Raw genomic sequence first — 26609 nt, forward strand, 5'->3', positions numbered from 1 at the left:
AGTGGGTGTGACACAGCTGCAAACACGACAGAAGTAGATGCAGTTTGAGGTACCCCAGATCAATCAATGAGCCATATTCTTGCTCGGTTTGTAGCCCTCTTTCATGGGAACAACCCCCACATGCTACCAGGGCACAGAAGGCTGGGAGGGGTGGGGTGATGTTACAGCTCCCTGTGAGGCTTCAAAGCCCATCTGTCCTTCGTGAATTTAAGGACCCTCCCTCTACAGTAGCCTGTTTATGCCCCACAGTGCAGGTGACCCCCAAGACTGAAGGGTCCTGGGGCTGATCTTCCACCTCATCATTCCCTCCTTGCATAGAATCCCAGACTGATTTGAGTCAGAATGGATCTTAAAGATCCTCCCTCCCTGGGCAGGGACACCTTCCACTTATCCCAAGTTGCTCCAAGCCCCATCCAACCTGGCCTTGGACACTTCCAGGGATGGGCCAGCCACAGCTTCTCTGGGCAACCTGTGCCAGGGCCTCCCCATCCTCACAGGGAACAATTCCTTCCTAGTATCTGATCTAAACCTGCCTTCCTTTAGCTTAAGGCCATTCCCCATTGTTCTGTCACTCCAGGCCTTTGTCCAAAGTCCCTCTCCATCTCTCTTGGAGCCCCTCTATGTGCTGGAAGGAGCTCTGAGGTCTCCCCAGAGCCTTCTCCAGGCTGAGCAGTTGCACATCAGTTGCTTCCAGCCCTGAGCACAAGGACGAAGCCCAAAGCCCCAGGGGGCTGGGATGTGCCTGGCCACTCCTGTGGGGCAGGATGGGATGCTGGGCTGGGATGCTGGGCTGGGATGCTGGGCTGGGGTACTGCTCTGTTGATCGCCTCCCCATCACCAAATCCTGGCTCCTTTGCTCTCACTGTCCAGCCCTGCCAGCTCTGGGTGCTGGCCCTGGTGGCCTGGAGGTGCTGGGGGCTCCCAGCCCAGGGGAGCCACTCCCTCGGCCCCAGAGCCGCTGGCTCACGGTCCCTGCGGCAGCCGAGCGTGTGCCGGAGTGATGGGGTGGGGAGCAGATGGGCCACCCGAGAGCCACGGCTCCCGCTTCATTTGTTTGTTTGCTTAGCTGGGCTCCGGAGCCATCAGGAGAGCAGACCCCTCCTCCCCTCCGGCAAACAGCGGCTCCCGTTTCTCCGGGAGATGTTCTCCCAGCTGCAGCCAGCGGCACCAGTGATCCCGCACCCTCCCTGAGCAGGAGGGCTCGGGGGTCAGCGGGGACACGAGCAGCCGCCAACACTCCCATCATGGCCAGAGGCATTTTGAAACCCTGGAAGGTCTGTTCCTGTGAATCCCCAGAAGGGCTGGGGAGAGGGGGAGCGCCGGCAGGAGCGGCGCCGACAGCCGGGGGGGGCTGAGCTGTGTGAGATCATTTGCACGGGGTGGTCAAAGGCACAGACTAAGTGCTTTGAGCCAGCGCTGCTGTGATTTAATGAAGGTACTGGAAGTGCTTTGGCGCAGTGCTGCTGGCTGAGCACTCCTCTCTTGTGCCCACCATCTCCTCTTTGGAGGAGCTGCCCCTGCTCTTCCCTTCCAGCCTGGTGGGGGGCTGTGAGTGTGTGGTTGGGCAGACTGGGGTGTAAAGTGCAAGTTACTCTTTGCAAAAGTTACTCAAGCCCTGATATCTTTGCAAAGTCAAAGGATCTATTCGAAATGCCAGGGGGTTTTGGGTGGTGATGCCCAGAGTGGTGTGGAACTGGAAGGCACAGGTTCCTCCTGCCCCCAGGGCATCCTCTGGCCTTCTGTGAGTCTTGGTGTCCTGTCCTGCAATGAGCACCTTCCTGATGGAGCAGCAGGGCAAGGCTTGCCAGCACCATTGCAGGAGGGCTCTGTGTGGCTTCGGAGCCACCAGTATTGGTTTTGGTGCTATTTGGGATTCCTCTGTCCTGTGTGTGGTTCTGGCCCTCTTGGAACCAGTTGCAGCAGAGCTGCTCTGCCAGGTCCCCTCCTCTCAGTGGATGTTTCCTTCCAGCGATCTCTGCTGGCAGCAGGAACAGCTTCCAGCGCCAACCTCGTGGTCCTGTGTAAGTGGTGTTGGGATGAGTCCTTCCCAGTGGCTCCGCAGTGGTTGAATGCATCATCTCATGCTCCAGCTGTCACCTCCCTCACCCTGCCCAGGGGACAATGCTCTGCCCCTGCTGACTGTGCTGTGGGAAGATTCCCTGGCTGAGCAGCACCGAGTCACCATGGCAGGGAAAGGATGCTGAGGGTGTGGGCTGAATGCCAATGGCAGGATCTGCTGCCTCCTGCCCCTTCCCCACCCCTCTGCTTTTTTGCTGCCAGGGATATTTATGGCCCAGACATCATCTCACCATCTCCGGTCCCACCGCGCTCGCCCTGCGGCGCAGGGTGCCCGGGTCGATGAGGCTGCAAGCAGGAGCTGGTGCCCAGCCTGGGAGCTGTGTCACCATGATGGACACAGTGTGGTGACTCTGGGCAGGTTTGAGTGGTGGCTGCTTCACTCCTGACTGAGAGGGACCAGAAACCCCAGGCTGGGGGTGCTCTGAGTCTCAGGGACAGCTGGGTACCCACAGTGTGGTGACATCCCCTGTCCCACAGACCTGCAGCCAGCCAGGTGGCCTCAGGGAAGAGTCAGGCACAAACCTCAGCAGGCCCAGCTCCCTTCTCCAGTGCAGGCAGGATAGGTGCTGAGCACAGCCCTGGGGTGGCCATGTCACGTCTCTGCTGTCCATGGTGACATTGTATAGCTGAGCTCAGCTCTGTATCCAGTGACAGCAGCCTCTACCTTTCCTGTGCCACTGTAGCTATGAGGAAAAGGAGGCACATTTCCTCTGCTCCATCCCAGGAGCATTCAGGAGGCTGCAGCTAGCTGGGAGCAGGGAGATACGTGTGTGCCCCAAGTCTGTGCTGGAGGAGGGCTGAAGCACAGCTTGTCACTGTGGCAGTGAGGACCCATCAGTGAACGGTGGCCGTGGGGCAGATAACCACCAGCTCCTCTGTGAGAGTGGCTGTGCACACCCCTCACTGTGCACACCCCTCCCTGTGCACACCCCTCACTGTGCACACCCCTCACTGTGCACACCCCTCACTGCACACCCCTCACTGTGCACACCCCTCCCTGTGCACACCCCTCACTGCACACCCCTCACTGCACACCCCTCAATGTGCACATCCCTCACTGTGCACACCCCTCACTGCACACCCCTCACTGTGCACACCCCTCACCGCACACCCCTCGCTGTGCTCTCTCCCTGTAGCCATCAGGACAACTTGCCTGTCTTGGTCAATAAAGTGTAATCCCAGGAGGAGAAATGCCCAGGGAAGGCAGTTGGGTCCCCAGCCCGGTGTGTGGGGGTGTCATGAGAGGGCACTGGCTCTGGTGGGAGAAGAGGAGGGGCAGATGATCGGGGGGGGCTGTCCCCTGGATGGAGACCATACACCACCCTGCCCATTTATCCTCCCTGTCACTGCCCGTCAGGGCCGAGCTGCTCACAGGGGTTGTGGTGCAGAGGGCAGAGCGCCCCACTGCAGAGCATCTCCTGCTTCAGAGCTGTCCCTTTGCCACAGAAATAGGTTTGGGAAAAAAACCACCTGCGAACTTGCAGCAGAGTTTCATTGAGCAGAAGCACCGGGACCGATCTGCGCTCGGTGTCGCTCGGGGGCACAGGGCAGGAGCAGGGGAGCTGTGACAGCTCTCGGGGTGATGTATGGCTCTTCCCCGAGGCAGAGCGGCCGTCCACTGCCATCAGCAGGTAATAGTTACCTCCAGGGAGTGCTGGCAGAGCCGTAAATAGCACGAGGGGCACGAGGGAGCCGTGTCTGGGAGAGGCTGGGGCGGCTTCAGCTGCTGCTTGACACGGACATTAATAACGGCGGGGGCAGAGCCAGCGCTGCGCCAGCATCCACCGAGCCGGCGCTGCGGGCACATGGCGGGGCCGGGGCTGCCGGGGGAGCTGCTGCTCGCTTGGCCCGCGCTGCTGGGATGCAACTGAGAGCCTGCATTTGGTAGGTTTTGCTTTCAGAGCCTGCAGCCCGAGGGCTGGACCCTTTGCTGGGCAGGATCTGCGCACAGGTTGAGGAAGCGGCGTCGGGAGCGCTGATGTCCTTGTAGATCCAAGGCGTCTGCTCTGCTCCCTGCGCTGTTCCCCCTGAGCTGGGCTGGTCCCTGCTCTCTCCTGGGGAACCTGTGGCTCCTGCCCAGTTCGTTTGCTGCCGGGCTGGGCTTGAAGGGTGGGGAATGAGCATCTGGGGGGAGCGAAGGTGCCTTTGTAGCGATGGGGACTTTTTGAGGTTCCTGTTCAAATTTGGGCTGTGCCGTTGGCATCGTCTGGCTCTTGCTGTGGGATCAGCATTGCAATGTGCTGGCAATGTGGGCTTTCTGCTCCGGGACTTTGACAGCCCTTTGGATACCCTCTGTGCCCTGGCACTGGGGACCGACCAGCAAATCCAGCCCTTACCCCTGAAATCGGAGCCATGTGCTCGGAGCCTCGGCGGGGATGGAGGGCACCGGGCAGGGGATGGGTTGAGGTTTGGAGCTGGGACTGCTGGGCCAGCTGTGGTTCGGGGCCGGCAGCCGGTGCTGGGGTGGTCTCACGGCTCTGGTGACTCGGCGTGGGGAGGGCTGGCCCCGGGCTGTTGGCTGAGCCCCTCCGCGGGCGCTTACACCGAACTGCGGGGTGCGAGGTTCACCTGCGGACGGGGCTCCCTCCCCCGCATCCTGCCGGGCTGCTGCCCTCGCCTAAGCGTCGGCTCCTGCTTCCCACCGTGTCTGGGGGAGGGAGCGGCTCCGGGAGGGGCTCAGAGCAGCGCCGGGAGTGGGCGATGCCTCGGGCAGAGCCCCGTGCACGGCGACCCGCCGGGGATGGAGGGCTGGGAGTGGGGTCAGTGCAGGCTGCTGGCACGGGATCGTTCCTCCCTCGGGGAGGCCTTCGTCTGCCAGGGCTCTGAGGCAGCTCAAGCCCAGGGTTTTTGGGGTGGTCTCCCATCAGAGCCGCACATCCCTCCCGGCTGCCCTGACCCAGGCGCTGTCAGGTCCTGCTGTTTGGGTTTCTACACCCGCACCGCTTTTGCTGTTACACTAATTGCTCTGTATCAATTATTCATGGATGCAGTAATGAAGCAGGGGCTGTGCAGTGAGCCCTGGGCTCTCTCTGGCCCTGCAGAGCCACCGTGGCTCAGGAGGGTGAGGAGCAGAGCTGCTCGGGGGATGCTCCTAGTGACCACTTTCAAAATGACTCCCCTGAAGATTTTCTCAAGTTTTGGTAGTTCTGCTTTGCATTTCTGGCTTTATTTTCTTCCCCTCAGCCCCATGCTGTGTGTTAGATGCTGTTCCCTGTAGCCATGGCCTTCCTTGGTTCTCAGTGGTCACGTTTTAGATCCCGAGGTGCTCACCATCAACGGCTGGGGAACGTTTCACAGTTCTGATCTGATGGATCTGGGCACAGTTTGTCCCATGCTAAGACATGGAATTGTAATATTGTAACTAATATTTTCCTTCCTACTTCAGAAAGGTTGATGTTTCCCTGGGGGATGTAGGTGCTGTTTCCCTGCAATTCATCTGCCGTGGGGAGGGAGGGATGTTCGTTCCAGCACAGGGAGCCCACTGCCAGCAGCAAAGCTTCTGCATATCTCCCAAAATACCCCTGGACTGGGAGTTGGTCTCATTCCCATGGAGTTAAACACTTTTGGGGGCAGGGGAGGCACCTTTGAACAAAGGTAGATTGAAGAGGGTTGAAGAGAAGCTGGAGAGGTTCTTCCATGGGACGCACAAAGGATGAGGCTGCCATGGTCTGGGGACAGCCCACGAGATCAGCTCTTCCAGGATATCCTGGGAGGTTCATTCACTCCTCCCAGGGTGAGAGTGCAGTTGGAGCCCTGTGTCCTTTGCTCTCCTGCTCACATCCATGTCCATTACCTGCAGGACTTCCCTGCTTCTCCCGATCCCTGGTTTTGGCTGAGGAGGTACCTGGGTTCAGGGCAGCTCTTTGAGATGTGTTTCACCTCCTCATCCTCAGCATTAGCACAAGAGAAAGAGAAAACCCGAACATTCCCATCAGGAGCCAGGAAAGCCTGAATTCAATATCCCTCTGTCCAGGCATTACTTCAGCCACTGTGGCTCCATGACTGTGAAGAGCAGAGACTTTGAAATTAGAAGCTGAGAGCCTCAAAAAAAAAATCCCTGACCTCCCCCAAGCTGGGGATTTAAAGGAATGCCACATGTCATGGTCCTTCTGGCAGTGTGAGTGCTGGCAGCACCAGGGGAGGGCAGGACAGGCTCCAGTTCACAGCTGGGCTGTCTCCATGGCTGGTGTTTTCCCAGCTGGAAATCCCAGCTGTGGGCCACCAGAAAGGCCACAGTATTTAAAAAAATGTTGGAGAAGTTGAGGCTGTGCTGATAAACTCACATCTGGTGGTTGAAATTTGCTCTGCTGGGGAACTAGAACATCCTAGTTGTGAGCAGCTCAAAAAACCCTGCTTGAATTATAGACCAAGGAGCAGAGGGTTTGCAGTACTTCTCACCTGTTTTGGTTTCAAGAAAACTTGAAAAAAACACGAAAAAACTTGAATTTTTGTGTCAGTGAGTGACCCTCGAAGGCAAAGGGAGCTCAGGAAGTGGGTTATAGGTCCAGGATTTCAGGATGCTGGAGCAGGCAGGGTGGTGTTGGCTTTTTTTGGAGTGGGTCAAGGCTTGTTCAATGGGGAGGTGTGTCAGGGACTCTACTGCTGTTGTTCTGGTCTCAGACCTATCATCCTCCTTCCCTAAAATCCCCCCAGATAGTCATCCTGGGGCCTGCAGGCAGCTTTTTCTTCTGCTTTCTCTTCCCCTTCTTGGGACATTCTGCCTTGGCCACTTAGAAACTGAAACAGTGAAGTGTGAGGTCCTCCAGGCAGGATGTAAAGCCCCTGGGCCTGCCCAGCTCCAGAGAAGGAAACCCAGATGCTGGGAATGGGAAGAGCAACGTGTTGGGTGCAGGGAGAACCAGATGCTGAGAACAGGGAAACCTGCACCCTGAGGTCAGGGACACCCAGGGGTTGAGAGCAGCGAGCCCAAGACACTGCAAATGGAGAAATCCAGATGTTGGCTGCTGGCTCCTGAGCTACTGCTGCTGCAGGGAGAGCATGGGATGTTTTGGATGGTGAGGTGGAAGGACAGCACCTCCCTGCTCAGACAGCACCAGCACGGCCTCCTCCTGCTGCCTCCTCCTGCAGCCCCTTGGCCACAATGATGGTGAGAAGGTGCCAACCCCTTCGGGTACTGGAAAAGCTGCTAAAAGGCTCTGGGGAGACCTTGGAGCCCCTTCCAGTGCCTAAAGGGGCTCCAGGAGAGCTGGAGAGTGACTTGGGACAAGGGATGGAGGGACAGGACAAGGGGGAATGGCTTCCCACTGCCAGAGAGCAGGGTTAGATGGGATATTGGGGAGGAATTCTTGTCTGTGAGGGTGGGGGGGCCCTGGCACAGGTTGCCCAGAGAAGCTGTGGCTGCCCCTGGATCCCTGGAAGTGTCCAAGGCCAGGCTGGACAGGGCTTGGAGCAACCTGGGCTAGTGGAAGGTGTTCCTACCCATGGGTGGAACTGGATGACCTTAAATGTTCCTTCCAACCCAAACCAGTCAGTGTTCCTATGAAACCTGGTCACAGCCCTGTCCTTGATGTCCCAAATCAGCTTTGGGCAGCAAGGTGGCCCTTGGCTTTGTGCTGATGAAGTCCCTGGTGCCTCTAGCCAGGCCCAGGCTGGCTGGGATGGCATCACTGCTGCCTCCTTCCCTGTCTCTGCCCCACATCAGGTGATGTTGAGCTGAGCTCAGCCATGGCCCTCCCTGTGCAGACAGGATTTCACAGCCCTGGCAATGCTCTCAGCCTGAGATGGAACCAACCCTCTCTCGGTGGTGAGGCTCCTGCTCATCCCCTCCATGCCAGAGAAGAGCAGCAGAGTCTCTGATTGAATTAGTGCAGGGATTTAATTTAATCCCCAAATGTCTCTCATTTTAAAGGAGCTGTTCATTTCCTTCTAGGCCCTTATCTGATATGGGCACCCAGCAATATGAAGCAGAAGGACTGGACAGATAGGCAGCTGTTTTGGGAGGGAGAGTTTTATGGGGAGGGACTTGAGGACTGTGTGGGTTTTTCCTCTAATTATTTCATGAAATAATGATGACAGTGATTGCAAGACAAATAAAACATAAACAGCATCATTAAAGCACATTCTGGTGCAAATAGCATCCTTGCCTGGCAAGTCTGGAAGCATTCCCTTTTCACAGGGAATTACTGTGGGGGCAGTGAAACAGCCCCAAGGCCGGGGTCAGTGCAGCATCTGCTTTGTGCCTCCCTCCAAATCCAGATGTTTCATGGATGGGTGGATGTCGTATGTGGGGCCAAGGACGTGATGGTCTCTGAATTTTAATCTTCAGACTCACTGGGGGAGTTCAGGTGATGCTGAATCACTGTCTGGGGCGAGACAGGCTGGGGGGGGACAGAGCGGGTGCTCTCTGTGCTACAGGTGCCACGGGGACACTGTGGGTGTGACAAAAAGGGACAAGGCACACACAGGTGGACGTGTGTGAGCTCCTCTGTGTGCTGCCCACTGGCTGTGGCACTGAACTCCAGCATCTTTCTGGAAACCTGGCTGGCTCTTTGACCCGTGAGCTCAGGCAGGTGCCCGTGGGTGCTGCCGGGTGCCCACGGTCTCTGACTGTCCCCTCTGTGCAGAGTGGGGCTCACACCCCTCCAGTGTTCCCTGGGGGTGTCACAGCAGCAGCCCAGCATCTGCACACAGCTGCCTGGGGATAGCCAGGGGTGGGTTGTCATCCCCACACCCCCGTTCTGTCCCAGGGGTGGCTCGCAGGGCTCTGCTGTCATGAGGTGGGACCCCCAACAGGGATGCAAGCTCTGTCTGCTCCATGTGTGCCTCTTCCCAATGGGAGGTGAGGCCAGATGGGTCGATTCCCAGGGCTGCTGCTCTTTCTGAAGCTGAAGTCAACTTAATTTGTACAAAGGGAGGTGGCTTTGCTAACTTCAGCTTTCTGGTTGCTTTCTGGGTGAATTGTTACTTGGGGGTGTTCCTGTGGAACAGCCCCTGGCCCATCCCTACGGGATCTCTGTAGGTGAGAATTGCTTCCCAAAGGGAGGATTTTTCTCTCCTTTGGTCTTTCCTTGCTGAGCTGTTTTTGCCCCTTCAGCTTAGATGGAAAAATCCCACAGGACCCCGTTCTGGCAGGGGAGGGCTCATCGCAGGCTCCCTCCTCCTGCTCACAAAAAAAAAAAAAATCTTGAAGGTTTTTCCCTTCAGCTACTCCTGGTTTTTCCCTTTAAAAGGACAGAGCTTGCTCAGGCCTTTCCCAGCAGCAGAGGAAAGCTGGAAAAACCATCCTGAAGGTTTTTAAGCTGATGAGAGTGGCTGTGGTTTTGCTGGGGAGCCCCACAGCCGTGGCTGGGCTGAGCTTGGGCAATCCAGAGGTGGACAGAGTCCAGCCCTTCCTTTCAGCATTTAATAACGTGGTGCAGGAGGGGCTGGAGCTGCTGGACAGAGCTGCTGGTTGTCTCTGCTGCCCTTGGGGAAGATCCCTGCAGGGCTGAGCCCCTCCAGCAGCTCCCAGGAGACCTGGAGCCATCAGTGAGGGTGATGTGGCTGGAGCTGAGCTTGGCAGCACTGTTGGGCTGAGCCACCCCCCACTGGCACTTTGGGATTCCTCGGAACCCACCGGTGCTGCTGGGTGCTGGAGGGGAGAGCTGGGTGGCCCCATCCCGCTCCTACCAGGTGGGAGAACCCAGTGCTCCAGGGATCAGGAGCAGCTGAGGCCAGAGCAGCTTGGCACCACCTGGGGACATGGGAACAATGCCATCCCACCCCGCCGGAGCACCGTTAGGGTTGTGTTGTACACATTGTGCCAGCCTTGGAGCTGGGATGGCAGGAGCAGAAAGGCTGCCCAGGCAGGTGGCCAGAGAGATTTGGGGTGCTGCTGCCTTCATCCTTTCCTGTCTTCTCCTCTGGGCAGATGCTGGAGACAGACACGGAGAAGCCGGGGCAGATGCACTCGGAGGACGGGAAGGCAGCCGTGGGTGATGCTCCTCCGGCTGCCGAGGCACCGGCTCCGGCCGAGCCCTGGGATGCCCTGGGAGCCACCCAGGGCCCTCTCCTGGTGGAAAAGCAGCCAGTGGCCCCTGCAAAGGGAGAGGAGCAGCCCAGCTCCCTGCCAGCCTTCGTCATCCCGGAGCTGCGCCTCGACAGCACCTTCAGCCAGAGCGTGGCCGGCGTGGCGGGCAGCACCACGGACGGGGAGGACGACGATGAGGAGGAGGAAGATGAGGAGGAGGACGATGAGGAGGAGGACAGTGACGAGCAGTACCTGGAGAGGAACGAGGTGAAGCGCAGCAGCATGATCGAGACGTCGGGCTGCCAGCCCGGGTACACGCTGAGCGTGCAGGGCTCCCTGCGGCGCCGCACCCACAGCGAGGGCAGCCTCCTGCAGGAGGCCAAGGGGCACTGCTTCACCTCGGACACCACCCTCAACTGCTCCGACAGCCAGGGCACCACGGCCCGCTGGGCACTGCCCTCCCCCAGGACCCTCAAGAAGGAGCTCGTCAAGAACGGCGGCTCCATCCACCAGCTCACGCTGCTGTTCTCAGGCCACAGGAAGGTATGAGGGGGGTGCTGGCTCCACGTGGCTGTGGGGGGGACACTCCTGGGATGGAGGTATCCTGGCATGTGGCCCATCACTCCATGGCCACCCTGAGGGGTCGGGAAAGGCCCTGCCACTGTCAGCCTGCTCTGGGAGATGTTTAACACCCTGAGGATGTCACCCAGAGCCTGTGTGCTGGGGCCATGGGTGGCATCTCCCACCAGTGTGTCCAGATCCTGCAGGGTCCCGTATCCTGGGAAGTCACTCCCACTGAGACTGGTGGAGGCAAAGGTGTCTCTGCTTGCAAAGAGCTGCTCACAGCAGCAGTGAGGACAGGGAAAAGCTGAGCTCCAGAGAGCCTCTGGTGACAGTGTTCTCCAGGGTGCAGGGGATGCCAGGAGCAGTGTGGGTCTCTGCCCCACCAGCCCCTTGCACCGCTTTGAGGGGCCCATCTCAGAGAATAGTTGTGGTCAACAATGATGTCTGACCCTGCCATGCAGGAGGAGCAGCTGAGGCCGTGCTGAGGGAGCTCTGCACGGGACTGGTCTGGGGTGCTCCCTGTGCCCCCAGAGCAGAGCTGGCCTTGGCTGTGCTTTTGCAAGAAACAATGTGCTATTGCAGAGATCACACAAGGGAAGTGCTGCTGTTCCTGTTCTCCCTGGGTGACCCCAGTGGGTGCTGAGAGTGGCCTTCCCATGGCACCAGCCTCACTCCCTGCTCTGCCCTGCTGAACCCACACCAGCTCCATCCTCCTGCCCCACGGCTGTGGGTGCTGCCCAAGGCTCTAGTGCTTGGCACAGGACTGCCGTGCATTGCTCAGGACCTCGTTGCCCAGCTCAGGACCTCGTTGCCCAGCTCAGGACCTCATTGCCCAGCTGAGGACCATGTCATGCCCCTCGGGATTACCTTGTAGAAAGCAGGGTCACATTCTGCTTGGTGGAGGCTGGTACAGAGTCCTGGGGTTAAACCCACGCTCAGGTTAAACCCATGATGGGGTTAAACCACGGTGTGCTTAACCCTCTTCCTGCCAAGCTGTTGCTGCTTGAGAAGCCACCTCTGATGCTGTTTCCTGGAGCACTTTTTGTGCTCAGAGTCCCCTTCCAGCTGGTGAGAGCCCTTCCCAGGCTGACAGCACCACTCATATGATGCTGCTGTGCCTAAAGGTAGCCCAAACCCTCTTGGAGGGTGATGTTTTGGGCTGGGGGGTTCAAACCTGCTCCCTTCCCTCCCCCCATCAAGAAAGGTCACCTTTGTGTCAGGGACACCCTCACTGCCTGTCGCAGACGCAGAGGGAGGTGGTGGCAGTGTCAGTGCCTGCTGATCGGTCCCGTTGGTGCTGCTGTGACAGTCCCTGGAAGGAGGGCTCACAGTGCCCCTGTGTGTGCAGCCCCGGGCCTGCAGCTCTGCCGCTGCTCCAGCGCTCCCGGGGCGGGCTGGGCTGTGTGACACTGCCGAGGGACAATGGGAATGGACCCCGCTCCTGCCCCGGGGGGCTCCAGCTGCACTTCCTGGGCTGATCTGGGTGGATCAACGGAGCTCCTCCAGGACTGAACTGCTCTGGTGCAGATGAGGCTGGGATTTTTGGAGCAGGGATCGGGGAGCCCGTGCTGGTGATGAAGGCAGTGTGGTGGCTGCACCTCCTGCTTCCAGCTCTGCAGCAGCTCTGGCTGCCTGGAGCCTTAAGCCACTGCCCACGTACCCTCCTGGGGCACCTCTGCCTGCTCCCATTGCCCTTCTCCTGTTCTCCTGTTGCCCTGCTCCCACTGCCTGGTCCCACTGCCTGATCCCATGGGCTACCTGCACCCATCGCCTGCTCTTGTCACCCTCCTCCCACTGCTCTCATCACTCTGCTCCCACTGTTCTGCTCCCACTGTTCTGCTCCCATTGCCTGATCCCACTACTTGCTCCCACTGTCCTGCTCCCACTGTCCTGCTCCCATCGCCTGCTCTGGCTGGTTGCAGAGGGTCCACAGTGGTCAGGGGAGCTGGGCATGGTCCTGGGCCACCACATGCATGGGATTTTGGGCTACTGCCACCCTCCTGCCTATGCTTTGAAGGGACTTTTGTTGGGCTGTGCCTTTGAATAGTTTGATGAAACCTGTGAGGTTTTTGAAGCAGGACAGTGATGTACAATTCCCATATGGATCCCCACTCAGCTGCCAAGTACCTTTGTGCCAGGGCCACCACATTCATCAAGGTTCTTGGTTGTTTTCCCCCTCTGGGAGCGTTTCAGAGGGGCTCATTTCGTGTCCCTTTTCAATGCCATGGTGCCCGCTGTGCCTCCCCTCTCCCCTGCTCCCCACGGCCGGGCTGGGAGGGGGTTGTTTTGGGAAGGCATTGTGACCGGCAGCGCTGGGACTCCCCGGGCGAGCTCCGCCGCTGCCTTTTGTCCCCGAGCCTGTCCGGACAATGGCAGGAAGCGGCCCCGGCTGCGTGTGGCCCCGGCCGGGCCGGGCCGATGTGCCCGGGGAAGGTGCTCCACGAGGGCCGCATTGTTCGGGGCCGGTGAACTCCGGAAAGCCGAGCGCAGAATGGAAGGAAGTGTCAGAAGCCCCGGGCCCGGCGCTGCGGGGCTGTGCAGAGGGTTCCCACGGCCCGGCCGCCGGGAGATGATCCTGGAAAGCGCCTGGCAGCCCCCGGGAGCGCGGGGATGAGCGGGGGGTGGGGTGGGGCCGGATGCAGGGCCGGCTGTGAGCATCTTCCAAGTCTCATTCTGTAATGGAACGACTGCTAAAGCCCCCGAGCTGTGGTGATCCCAGGGGTCCCCCCCGGCCCCAGGCTTTGTGACTCGGGGGCTGCACTGGTGCTGCCCTGAGCTTGTGGCACATCCCAGGTCCCCTTGGTTTGCCCAGGCTGCCCTAGGGTGGTGGTCAGGGAGTGCAGCCCTCTGGGTGTTCCTCGACCTTGAAAACTGCAATGATATGATTCAGTTATGGCTGAACTGCTCTGATTTCTTCCTGCTTGGGGACTTCTAGGGGACTCTTGATTGATTTTGGATGCCCAGCCTGCTTCTGGGGGGCTCTGCAGGCTGGGGAGGGGTTCTTGTGCCCACTCAAGATAGCAGGAATTGGAGCGTCAGGAATGGGGATGTGGGTGTCCTCCCCACAGGAGGTACCACTGTCAGCATCTTGAACCTGGAGGGTACCTGGGCCACCAGCTGTGGCTTCTCCTTGGATGCTCCAGGAACACCATGGACTGAAGGTGGCACAGGATGAGTGGGGGAGTTCCCGTGCCAGAGCAGAGAGGAGCTGGTCCTGTTGCATTGCCATTGAAAGGAGTCCTGTGGATGCCATGGGTCTGGGCTGTGTGGCTGCAGGGACCACGGGGGATGCTGGCCCTGCTGGTTGGTGACACAGAGTGACACTGTGGGTGGTGCTGGTGTGATGAGACAGACACTGTTTCTCTGTTCCCCCCCAGCTGAGTGGAGCCGACCCCGAGTGCAGCTGTGATGAAGGGGACGAGACCTCCCGCAAGAAACGGAGCAGGAGCCTGTAAGTGTCACAATGGGGTGGCATCAGGGTGTACCAGGGCTGTTTGTGGGGTCAGACACCTCTTCTGAACCTTGCTGGTCCCTGCAGCCTTTGGGGTCCTCCCTGTCTTGTTCCCCCAAACTTTTCTGGACAGAAAAGGGCTCACTTCAGACAGAGAGTGGTTTTTGGGGAGGATGGTGGTGGAGTGTTGGGGACATTGCACAGCCCATTTGGGAGCACCCCTGTTCTTTGACAGGGGGAAGACACAAGCTCTTGCTGGTGGCCTGGGGGAAAACAGCTTCCCAGGGTTCAGGGAAAGGACATGCAAATGGTGAAATCTGAGCTGGGGGCCTCCTTCCCGCTGGCCCCATGCCGGGAGGAGGAATGGGGAGGTGGAATGGGGGGGTTTCCCACTGCGGGTCAGGCTCCAAACCTTGCGGCACATTGCAGTGCGCGGGCAGCGTGGTGGGAGCGGTGAGCACGGGGACCACTGAGGCACGCTGGCAGCCCCTCCACCTCTCCTGGTAAGGCTTTGGGCTGCCAAAAAGTGGCTCTGGGCAAGGACAAGGCAGCCGTGGCCTTTGCTTGCCATGAGCACAGCTGCAACCGAGGGGGAGAGGATGTTTGGGAACGCACCGCCTCTGGTTTTGGAGGCCAGATTGGGGTGTCACGGCCACAGGGGTCCCCTTGGCTGGGTTCTGTGCCCTGGGGCACGTGTTTGCGGGCAGGTGGAGGAGCTGCACGTGGTGTGAGCGGCTCAGGGGGTGCGAGGGGGCCGAGCACAGGGGCTGTGCACGCAGCTCGACGCCCCGGCCGGCTGTGCCTCCTGCCAGCGAGCGGCACTGTTGTCCCGCGTGTTCCTCGCCGCAGCCGCCTATTTTTAGCCCTTTTTATTATTCCCCCCCAGCACTTGAAATGAAAACGAATCCCTGCAGCAGGGCCGTCCCTCTGTCCGCGTGTCCCTGCGGCGCTGGGGGAATCGGGCTGGCGGGGGGAGGCTCAGCCCCCCCCGGCTTAGCGGGGTCAGGGCGGTTGCACGGAGGGTTTTCTCCTCACCTTGAGCCAGCAGTGGATGCTCTGGGGAGCCTCTTGCCATCGCACAGCCGGCTATTGGCTGTGCCAGCCGCCCGCGGGGGTATTTATGGTGCCAGTGCCGGGGCTCGGCACTCGCCTCCCATCCCGGCAGCGCTGCCGGCCCCATGTACCACGCCATGGTGGACTTTTCCGAAAAATACCTGGAAAGGTAGGACCGCAGCATCCCGCGAGGAAGGGTGATGTGCTGTGCGGGGCGTGGTTTGCAGCAGTGCAGGGGGATGTACGACCTTGCGGTCACGTTTGGGGGCAGGGGCAGGTCACTTTGTGGAGGCAACTCCAGAGTGAAACCAGCAATTTTTTATTGAATTGTTTTTGCTGAGACATTTATCCCGCAGTCTGGCTGTAGCTGTGGGCTGTGTGTGCCCAGGGCTGTCACAGCCTGGGTTGGTGCCACTTGCTCTTTATTTGCAAGAGGAGCAGCACGTGTAAGTCGGGGAACGTCCTTAGGAGGTGCTTGCTGGTGTGTTGCAGCTGGAAAATCCACCCACGAGCCACGATCACCTGCGAGCCCCAAAGCCCAGTGTGTGGCCGGCTGGCACTGTGCCCAAGGCTCTGCGGGTGGAGGTGACCCACGTGTGCCACACACACAAGGGCTGTTCAGTGCTCTGCCAGTCCTGCCGGGTGCCGGGCTGCTGCCCTGCTAAACTGGGAACACTGCTAAAATTGTTGTTGCTGGAGGGTGTGTGGGACGGCTTGTCCCGTGTGGTGGCTGGTCCTGGGCTGCCAGCAGTGCTGGCAGGGCGGTAATGGGAGGCAGATGGTGTTTGGAGTGTGAGGCTCTGTGTTTGGATCCGGTTTTCCCACGTTAGTGCTGAGCTGGTGCCTGGCAGCTGGCAGCAATGGGATGTGTGTCCTGCTGGAACCACAGCCCAGGTGGTGTGAAAGCAGCAAAACTGTCCATGTCCCTCCTGAGGGCATGGATGGCACCGGGGACTGGGGAGGGGGTTATTGCCCTCTACAATCCTTCCATGGCTCAGGGTGCTCAGCACTTGAGGGGCTGATCTCTGTGGTTGCTGCAGCTCTTTTTTTCCCTGTGGATCACTGTATTTTACCCTCCCAGGACTGGAGAGAGCTGTGGGTCTGGAGAGTATCACTTTGGGTCTGGGTTGCACCCTTGTGTTGAATCCCTCCTGTGCCTCTCATGTTCCTCCCCAGCCCTGGGATGGCCTGGCCAGGCAGAGGTGGCTCCTCTGAGCATCTTTGCACACCCACTGCTGTGCAACCCGTGGGAGGTGGCAGGGGTGGCCTGGCCATGCCGCCCTGAGGTCCCATCCACCCTGGTGGCCTTGGTGGTGGGTGCAGGATGAGCATCCCAGGCCACCCTGGGTGTCCCCGCTCCTGTGCCGGCGTGTCATGCACGAGCTGTGCCACGAGGGGACAGCACCGTCCGCGCGTCCTCCCCGTCGCCTCCTGCGCCTCCTGTCCCTGCCTTGGCCCTGGGCAGCCCTCGCAGGGCCGGGCTGGGGCTGGGCTGGGCTGCGGGGGTCTCATTTTCCCATGGCACTTGCGAAAAATCTTTGTCCTGCTTTGTGCTGGCGGCAGTTCCCCGGGGGCACCCTGAGCCCTGTGCCCGGGTGCACATCGGTCTGTCCGTCCAGGGACAGCAGAGCAGGAACCTGAGCAGGGACAGCGTGGGGTGTCTTTGCCGCAGCGCCCGTCGGTGCCATTCGCTGCCAGTCCCAACCACCCTGTCACGGGAATGTCCCCACGGCCTTGCCCGCCCCGGGCTGGCACCGGAGACACGTGAGCGCCAGTGGGTGCCCAGCCCTGTCCACGCAGCGGGGACACAGGGCAGCGCTGCTGTCCCCGCTCCGCTCCTCATCCCGCTCCGCCCCATCGCCGGCCCCGCTGCCTTCCCGGGATTCCTGCGCTCTATAAATAGCCCTCGTAAATCCTCGCCGCGATTATTTTTCCCCGCCGACTCTTGAAAAGGCCCCACTATCCGCCCTCCTCGGCGCTGATTTTTTCCACCTTTCCTCAAGTTTCCCCAGCAACGGCAGAGCCGCCCGAAGCAGCGGCGGGGCTGACACAGCCCTCGCTCCCCCCCGCCCCGCGTCGCGTTTAAAGCCCCGGGGCAGAGCCCTCCCGGCTCCGCGCTGGCCGCTCCCCGCGCGATCGCGGCCCCGCGCCGGCCCCGCAGCGCCCGAGCCGCCGCTCCCCGCGGGGGCTGCCCCTGCAGCCATGCCCTTCTTCCGAGACCTCTCCAAGCCCCAGCCGCTGGAGTTCCACGCCGAGATGCTGCTGGCGGTGCAGAGACCCCACAACGGCAGCCTGCAGCGCCGGCACACCATGAAGGAGTAGGTGGAGGGCACCGGGAGAGCGGGGAGAGGCTGCCGGAGGGTCCCCCCTGGGTGCTGGGTGTCCACCCCCGACCCCTCGGCCGCCTGCTAAGAGTTGCTCTTCTCTCTAGAGCCAAGGACATGAAGAACCGGCTGGGGATTTTTCGGCGGAGGAACGAGTCCCCCGGAGCCAACCCCTCCGGCAAGCTGGACAAAGTGCTCAAATCCCTCAAGTAGGTGCTGCGAGAGGGGGTCGTGGGGGTCGTGGGGATCGGGGGTCGTGCGGATTGGAGACCACAGACACAGGGGATCAGGGACCGTGGGGATCAGGGGCTGTGGGGATCGGAGACCATGGGGATCGGGGATCAGGGGCCGTGGGGATCAGGAGTCGTGGGAATCGGAGAACATGGGGATCATAGATCATCTGCTGTGGGGATGGGGATTTGTGGGGATCGGGGGCCGCGGGGGCTTGGGGACAAGCTGCAATCAGGACCTCCTCACCTCCTGGCAGGCTGGTTTCACCCCATTTAGGGAAGCTGTGGACAAGCAGTTTCTGTATCTGGAGGAGCATTAAAAATACTTTTTGGCTGAAAATTCCCCCAAGTGGGTGGGAGGTGCTGCCTGGGCAGTGGCACAGCAGCAGCTTGTGTTGGAAATGTACCTGATGGCAGCAATCTCCCAGTGCCTGTACATGGAACTTTAACCAGCTGGAGGATGGTTTGAAAAACCACTTTGCTCTGGAGATGCTCCAGCAGCTGGAGACGAGCCCTCCCTGCTCTTGCTCCTGACAGCTTCTCCGGCTGCTTCAGGGGCAGCTGAAATCCCACTTTCCTGCAGCTCCTGGGCATCACCCGGAACTTTTCCAATTCTTGCTCAGGCACTCCAAGTGGCACAGCTGCCTGCACAGACCTCCTTGTGTCGGATTCTCTTCCTGCCAGTCTAAAGGCAGAGGTTTCCCTCTGGCAGAGCTGCTGTTGTGCTGCCTGGTGCAGAGCCCAGCTCTGCCTGCAGCTGCCCTGGCAGTGCCAGTACCAATGTGAGAGCCGGGGCCAACCCACCGGGGCACACAGCATGGCTTTGTCCACTGGAAATGTTGAGCAGGAGGCTGATTTGGGAGCCAGGACCAGCCCTGCTGGGCACACAGCCGGGCTTTAGCCACTGGAAATGTTTAGCAGGCGGTGAAAGTGGCTTTCGCTGCTTTGCTTTGCCAACGCTCCGTCCTTCTCCCACAGGCCCACTCCCGAGGAAGCACTCAAGTGGGGAGACTCCCTGGAGAAGCTGCTGCTGCACAAATGTAAGTGTATGTCCACCTCTTCCACTTGTGTTTACTGCCAGAGGAATATCCAGACACGTGCATGGATAAAGCTGGGATTTCCTCTGTTAATCCCTTCCGGTGTTTGGGGACAGACCATGAAGAGAAATCAGGCTGTCCCTTGTCTGCTGCTCCTGCCTGGCCCAGGGAGGGAGTTGGTGACAGAGGCCAAGGGGAGCAGCTCAGGGCTGCAGCCCCCCTGTTTGGGGAGGAAGTGATTCATGTCTGTGCAGTGGGACTGTGGAACAGGAGCTGCTTTAGACATCCCCTTCTCACATATCACAGCTGGGGCACCCCACATCATGGTCATCTCCTGGTCCCAGCCCATAGGGATGGCCAGGGGGTCCTATCCCCGTTGCTGTCCCCACTCCAGCCCAGCCTCCCTCTTGGCTCTGTGTGTGCTGGAGGTGTGGATTCAGCACACGGATGGGTTGTGTTGCTGTACTGGCCTGGCAGTGCCATCACTGCCTGTTTGCACAAGGGGGTTTTTAGGACACAGTGTGGGGGGGTGGTTTAGGCTGCAGCTTTGCAGGGTTGTTGGGCTGAGGGTCTTGTGGGGCCATTCCCTTCCTGGGAGCCGTGAGTAGAGACGTGTCCCTGTCCCCACAGACGGGCTCGCTGCCTTCAGGGCCTTCCTGCGCACCGAGTTCAGCGAGGAGAACCTGGAGTTCTGGCTGGCCTGTGAGGAGTTCAAGAAGATCAAATCCCAGTCCAAGATGGTCTCCAAGGCCAAGAAGATCTTTGCCGAGTACATCGCCATCCAGTCCTGCAAGGAGGTGAGGGCTGGCTCCCGCGCTGGCGCGTGGCTCCCGGGCACAGGGAGCTCCCTGCCTGGGAGCTGCTCATCAGCCCTGGTCTCTCTGCCCACAGGTCAACCTGGACTCCTACACCCGGGAGCACACCAAGGAGAACCTGCAGAACATCACCCGCAGCTGCTTCGACCTGGCACAGAAGAGGATTTACGGGCTCATGGAGAAGGACTCGTACCCCCGCTTCCTGCGCTCTGACTTGTACCTGGACATAATTAACCAGAAGAAAGCCAGCTCCCCGCTGTAGACCCAAGGACTGTCTCGGGGCAGGCTGGGAGCTGTGTGTTTACATGGAGTTGGGCAGTGAAGGCCTTCCTGGGAGCCGGCGGGAGCGTGTTTTCCTGCTGCCACTCGTGCCCCCAAGCCATAATTCCTGCAGCAACGGACGTGGGGCAGCTGAAGGCACCGAGCTTGGGGCCAGGGGGACCGACACACCAAGCAGTCTGGTACTGCTCCATCGCGGGTACGACGCCTTCGGGGTGACTCTGGCGTGGATTTTAGCCAGGAGGGGAGCTCCCACGAGACTACTGTGAAGCAGTGCCCCGGCTGTGAGCGTTCCTGGAGGGCGGCGAGTGATCCCAGATTGCCGAGGAGGAGTTTTGAGCAGGGCTCCAGCGAGGGGGACAACAGCACCACCATGAACACCACCCCGGCTCAAAGCCTCGTGGCCTGGCCCAGCCCCAGGATGCTGCTGTGCTTCCCCGTGCCGTGGTGCCTCCCGGCTGCCCCCGGCAGCAGCTGCAGGAGCCCGGCGCCTCCTCGGCTCGTCCCCCCGGGAGCAGGGAGAGCCGGGTCCTCCCCCTGCGCGGGGGGTGTGCAGACCACCCCCTCCCACCCCACCCCTGGTTTATTTATTGACCTCCTCTAGCTGGACATTACTGTGTAATAGGAAACCCCCGTGTCCTTTCCCGTTCCCAGATGACAAGTGCAATATTTGTGTGTGTCGCGGCCGAGTTCTCCGGCGGAGTGGATGCCTTTTTTTTTTGGGTGTGTACATTTTGTAAGTAGCGGGTTTTACCTGACAGACCATTCCCTGGCAGCAGGCCGCTGGGGGAGCCTGGTGTATATATCTCATGCCCTGACGACGGAGGGTTTGGCGATGGAGAAAAGCAGCTCTGTGAAGCAGACGCTCTCCTGACTCTGGATAACAATACTGTGTTTTGGGAAGCGGGGGTTCCTGCTGGCCCTGGCAGAGCGGGGTGGACTGCCTGCCTCCCAGTTTACAGTGCAAAGCATCTCTGCAGCTAGAAAAAAAAAAATACATTGTCATGGTCATAGGTAAATAAAAGGAGAATATAATTTCTTGTAGCTGCCTTTTCTTTGTGGCACATTTGTCAGCACTGGTGGAGCCCTCGCTTCACCCAGGAGCGTAAAATCCTATTAGTGCATGGCTAAAGAAGGGAAAATCTGGTTCCATGAATTTCTGAGCTGTTTTTTATGATGGACCAGCTGCCAGATGCTCCTGGGGCCAGGCCTGGGTGCAGGAACACAGTTTTGCCCAAAACAAGACTGTTCCCAAGGCCTGTGGTCACTGTTTAAACACGGCAGGGCAGGAACCTCTGACCACAGGAATGCCCAGGCACACAAGTGACCTCCTGTAGCTCTGGGTCCCTCTGGGGATGCACCAAAAGCAGCAACAAAAAGCCCAGCAGTGCTATTCCAGGTCTGTGCATGGCTTGGCAGGGCTACTCCTCCCCAGCAAGGGGAGCACCCTGGCAGCTCTGGTGTGGGATGCAAATGTTTTTTAAAGGCTGTTCCTGGTGTGTTTGGTAGAACACCAGTGTCCCTCACCTGCTCGTGATCACTCAGGAATGTGCTTCTGGTGCCACAGGGCTGTGCTGAGCCATGGGATGGCTGCCCAGAGGTGCTGCTGGAGATGCCCAGGCTGCCCCAGCAATGCCACCTGGGTATCAGCTCTGCCCAGCAGATACCATCTCTTCTGGGGAACTGTCTGTGTTTCCCCTCTTTAAACAGCCAGCAGGTGATGGCCAGGTGGGGAATCTGAGGCAGAGCTGAGGGTTCCCCTCAGGTCTTGGCTGGAGGTATCAGGGTTGGTGGGATGCCTGTGTGGCTCTCCTGGAGTTGCTTTTGGCACCCCAGGCTTGAGGCCAGTGTGACCCAGTCACTGACCCTGGAGCTGCTGGGACCCAGTGGGTGGGTGCACCCTCCCAGCTTCCTCCTCCAAGCCAGACCCTCCTCTTTCTCCTGGCATTGCTGAGAGCCTTCATCTCCTCTCTGTCTCAGCTCACAGGGTTTCCCTCCATATCTGGAGTCATCACAGATTTTCTTGCACGTCCCTGCTTTCTCAGTCCCCCGTGTTCCCCTGATCTCCCTTCACTCCACCCCAAGCCATCAGTGTTAGGAAACTTGCAGAGTTCCTTTGTTGGTCCCCCACTCCATGTCCCCAGGCTCCCAGGGGCAGCCACAGGGGCACTGGGCTCAGGGGGCTTTGGGGGTACTGGGCAGCTCAGTACCTGCCATTGCCTTCTCTCTGCCCTCAGTGCCAGGTCCCGTGGTGCTGCTGATTCCCAGGAGCATCCCAGCCCCCAAACCACGCTGTGTTTTGAGCCTACAACCTGCCTTGCCCGTGGGAATTCTCCCAGCCCAGGCAGGCAGGGAGGGCTGGAGCTGCCTTGGGACACGTGGGACAGGAATTTGGTGCTCGACTTTGATCCCTGCAGGGGACAGAGGCACCGGTGTGTGTGAGAGGAGGAGCCCTGGGCACGTGGGGTGAGTCCCTGGAGCAGATGGAAATAGCCCTGGGTGAGTGACAGGAGGGGGGTTATTGCTGTAAGAGAATTTATTGCTGACCTGCAGGGTACTGGGTCACAGGGCAAACACCATCCCCATCCCCACGTGTGGGGAGCACTCGATTCCAGGGACAGGCAGGGCTGGGCTGAGAGCTGGAAATGCCACGTGCTTGTCCCATGTTTTCCTGGGATGGCCAGTGCCCTCTGCAGCAGGACAGGTCTCATCATGGACCTTGTGGTGACACTGAAGCACAGTTTAGTCCCCTCTGTGCTGCAGCAGAGGAGCTGTGCCAGCTTCCCCAAGACTTTGTGCCTCAGGGCGAAGGATATGGGGAACTTGGAGCATCTGGATGGGGACTGGGTGGGGAAGGTCAGTTCATGGAGAGGGTTTGTTCTGAGGGACACTGGTTGGGATGGAGATACAGCCCCACTGCCTGAGCAGCAACTTGTGCAGGAGATTGGGGGACAGGGAGCTGCTACAGGGACACTGAGCTTACAACACAAGGGGGACAGAAATGTCCTTATTAAGCACAAAACAAGATGTCCAGGACAAAATCCAATCATGAAAAGAGAAGAAAATATTGACTTGTCAATGCCAGTGCCACAAGCCTGAGCAGTAGAAATGGGAATTAGGTATTCCTGATTCCTAATTCGAGGCACAACCTCAACCCAAGCAGAGCTGCTGATAGCTGGAGGGGTGTTCCCAGGGCAGCAATGCTAAAATCCTGGGGGGGGTCACCTGGCTGGGGATGGCCCTGGGGGTGGAGAAGTGGCCATTACCTGTAGCCGAAGCCACCTAAGCCATGAAGGTGGTGGGTGGCACAAAGGGGACAGTGACAGGGTGACAGCCCCTCCTGGGTTCATCCCAAGGCTCAGGTGTGTGCAGGCAGCTGCCTCTGGCCATTGCTGCCCTTTCACACTGTGGGCAAAGGCAATTTCCCAGTGTGGAAACCAGTGCCTTCCAAAATAGGGAGCACCTTATCTCAGCAGATAACCAGGATTTATCTCAGGGCTAAAAATGAGTGGTTGCTGAGTTGCAAGTAGTCACAACTCGCTGTGTTTGTTATGTGCAAACAGAGCAAAGTCCACCCTGGAGCGGGTGCTCTCCGGTCATTCCTGGGACAAAGCTCACCCAGCTCAAGGCAAAGCACCCCAGGGAAAGGATTTATGTGGGAAAATGGGAATAATCACCAGAAAGGGCTGAAAGCCTTGATAGGTTCAAAAAATGACCTAATCCTGTATGTGAAAAAGGTTAAGACTCCTGGGAAAAACCTTAAGGTTTTAACATCCCAGTTCCCTCACACCCTCAGGGATGAGGAGGTTGGGATGAACCAAAAGCACTTGGGGAGGCTGGTAAAAGTCTTACCTGTCCCAGGTGATGGGTTTGACCCTTCAAGTGTCCCTCAGCTCAGTATTTCATCACCTTCCTCATGCAGCAGCCAGAGGTGTGTGCAGGGGTCACCTGTGATTTACAAAAGCAAATGAACTTCTGAAAATAGCAGGTACATGAAAATTCAGCTCAGGCTGTTGAGAACCTCTTGGATGAAGATTTATTGGGAGAAGGTAATGAGGAGTGTGGGCATCCCATGCTGGGGTTGTGCTGTGAGGCCTGGCTTGGCAGGTGAGTGTTTGCAGCACTGGGGTTGCAAGGGGCTTCATTCCAGAGCTGGCAAATAAAAAGTTTGCCTTTTTATTTCTACAGAAATGAAATGTTACCTTTCCGACAGGTATGCACTGTGCCCTGAGACACCTCAGCAGTGCACAGTCTTTCCTGGGCTTTTCCAAGGCACCCATCCTGGAGTATAAACTTACCCAAATAAACATAACTTTCTACTTAGCAAAATAATTCCTTGGACCCCTGATTAGACAAATATTCTCAGAATAGAAACAAGGCTACTTTATAGCCACAGACTAAACATAGCTTGGCAGTCAGATACTGAAACTGCCGACACAAGAATTCCCCTGCGAGTTCCTTCACCCCTCTCAGAGCTACCAAGGCTTATCAGGAGCTCTCTGAGCTCTAATTTGGGTGGCTGAGGTGCCCAGGAGCTGCCTGGAGAGCGGCCACAGGAGCACCCAGTCATCTGCCCGGCGGGGATGGAGATCAGGGTTGGTTTGGGTTTGTCTGGGGACTTTGGCTTCCCCTGGGTTTGATAAGGACCTGAGGGTGCAGAGTTGTGTTTGAGGGCTCTTGTCCTTCCAGATGGTGACTCTGGTGACTCTCAGAAGAGCTGGATGGGGCAGGTGAGGGGGGTACCCAGCTTGGCAGTGCCAAGGGTTGTCATCCTGCCCAGGGGAGCTCCAGGCAGTGATTCCCTCTTGATGCATCCTTGGATTGAGGCTGTGAGGACAAGTGCCACCAACCTCTGCACTGCCATTGGCAATGTCACTCCTGAACAATCCAAGGGAGCAAAGGCAGAGGAAATAAAATGCTCCTGAAGTAAAAATAAACGCAGTCAGACTCAGAGGCTGCCTGTCAAGGACATAAAACCAGCTCGGCTGGGCTGGTGCCAGGACAGGAAATCCAGGAGTCCCCTGGGTGCTGCTCACTCACTCGGGAAGCATTGTTATTGCTCATTTTCTGATTCCTCTCCACATTAGGTCATTTTTACTCAGCTCATCCAGCTCACACATTCCCCGGAGCTGGGGAAGGAGGGAGCAATAATGCCGACTCGGGGCCAGCCCCGGGGCCGGGGCGGAGCTGGAGAAAAGGACGCTGAAAAATCCCGTCCTTTGTTGCTGAGCAGCCCTGCAGGGCCCGGACACAGGGAGGGGGTGAGGGGGACCTGCTCCACAGAGTGACCCTCTGGCAGCATCCCCCACCCCCTCTGGGTACCCCCGAGCTGTGCAGGGATGGATTCTCACCTTGGAAAGGTCCGGGACCCCCGTTTTCCTTGCCTTCCTCCCTCGTCAGAGAGTAAGGAAGGGGAGGTGGAGGAGAGGAAGAAGAGCCAAGCAGGAGCAGGTGGGGACTGCACACGGGGTGTTTGCATAGGAGCCATTTGCAAGTAATTTCTTGTCCCTTCCTGAACTAATGGGGTAATTATTTCAGGACACACGTGTTTCTCATGGAAAGTTCCACGCAGGCCGTGCGTCAGCTCATCAGTGGAGCAGCCCTGTTCTCCCCAGTGTGATCACAGCGTTTCTAGACAAAGACAAGTGGGTGAAACCTCCTGCTCCTGGGACTGGGGACAGCAGTGACTGGTCACAGAGCACCAGGCAAACCTGCTGGCCCAGGGCAAATCAGCAGCTCAGCATCAACGGGCTCACGTGCCCAAAGCTGATCCTCAGAACAGACACTGCTCTGCTCTTTGATGTGGCCCCTGTGCTTGACACGGGATGTTTGGGTCTGATTTTGTGCCCTGTTCTCTCCAACCAGCTTAAGAGAAATCAGAGGGGGTCCTGCAGAGGCTGCTGAAGTGGTCGTGGACCTTGGACACAGGACCCTTGTGGAGGGATGGAGAAGGATGGGATCTAACAGCATCCTGCAGCTTTGGGAAGGACAGCTAGAAAGGTGATGGAACGAAACTTTGCTTGGTAGCACCAGGTGACAAACTAAGGGACAACAGCCACAGTGTGTGACAATTTACAGACCTTCAGCTTGGACAGCAGGAAGAATGTTGTCATGGTAGGGCTGATACAGCAGAAAAACAGGCCCCATGGAAGTAGGGAGTCTCCACTGTTGGAAGTGGTCAAGACCTGACCAAAGTCACAGCTGACCTGCCCTGGTGCTGACAGTGTTCCTGCTGTGAGGGAGGGCTGGAGCAGAGAGCCCAGGGATGCCCCTGGCACACTGAGGGGCCTGTCCCGTGCTCTGCAGGTGGATGTGGACAAGGTGTCCCAGGACACAGGCACTGAGCCCACAGGAGATGAGGGACAGAGGTGCAGGAGGCCAAAGTCCTCATGTGAAAATGAATCCTGTGTTTTCCTACAAGAAACAAATTCAATTCCGTGGCTTGAGGATGAGCCCTTCATGTCAATGCCGGACTGAGGGAAGAGCTCCTTCCCTCTCCCCTTTGGCCACTCAGAGGCTGCTTGATTCTGGGTAAAAGGTGAGAGCTAAGAGCCAAAAATTGGACTGGGTTGGGCTGTGGGATGGCAACATGTAGCTCAGGGTGGCATCTCTGCTGTTTCCAGCTGCCCTGACCCCACATCACACAAGCTCATCTTCCTCAATGATGAACTACAAAATTTTGATCTCCAGATTACTCTGTTTTCCAGAACTAATTTTTGAAATCTTTTTCTGTTTGGCCCTATGAACATGACAGTCACCCAACACCTGAGCAGCACTGCTAATTGTGCAGGGGTCAGATCTGGGGTGG

General features: G+C 58.6%; 1 protein-coding gene across 9 annotated transcripts in view; it reads left to right on the forward strand.

Moving 5' to 3' along the window:
• The window catches only part of RGS3 (regulator of G-protein signaling 3), an 88578-nt gene extending 67733 nt beyond the window's left edge, over positions 1-20845 (forward strand). For 7 of the 9 annotated variants that reach the window (XM_017835311.1, XM_017835310.1, XM_017835312.1 and 4 more), the window contains 6 exons: positions 9950-10591; positions 13990-14063; positions 17548-17649; positions 18649-18710; positions 19338-19504; positions 19599-20845. In XM_017835311.1, the coding sequence (XP_017690800.1) occupies positions 9950-10591; positions 13990-14063; positions 17548-17649; positions 18649-18710; positions 19338-19504; positions 19599-19784 (1233 nt within the window). In that variant the 3' untranslated portion in view covers positions 19785-20845. Of the gene's footprint in view, positions 1-9949; positions 10592-13989; positions 14064-14973; positions 15286-17311; positions 17435-17547; positions 17650-18648; positions 18711-19337; positions 19505-19598 lie in introns of those variants that run through there. The other 2 variants (XM_017835318.1, XM_017835317.1) reach the window with 2 other exon arrangements.
• The last annotated feature ends 5764 nt before the right edge of the window (positions 20846-26609 follow it).

This window comes from Lepidothrix coronata, unplaced genomic scaffold (genome assembly GCF_001604755.1).
Source record: "Lepidothrix coronata isolate B3197 unplaced genomic scaffold, Lepidothrix_coronata-1.0 Scaffold254, whole genome shotgun sequence".
NCBI classification, from domain to species: domain Eukaryota; kingdom Metazoa; phylum Chordata; class Aves; order Passeriformes; family Pipridae; genus Lepidothrix; species Lepidothrix coronata.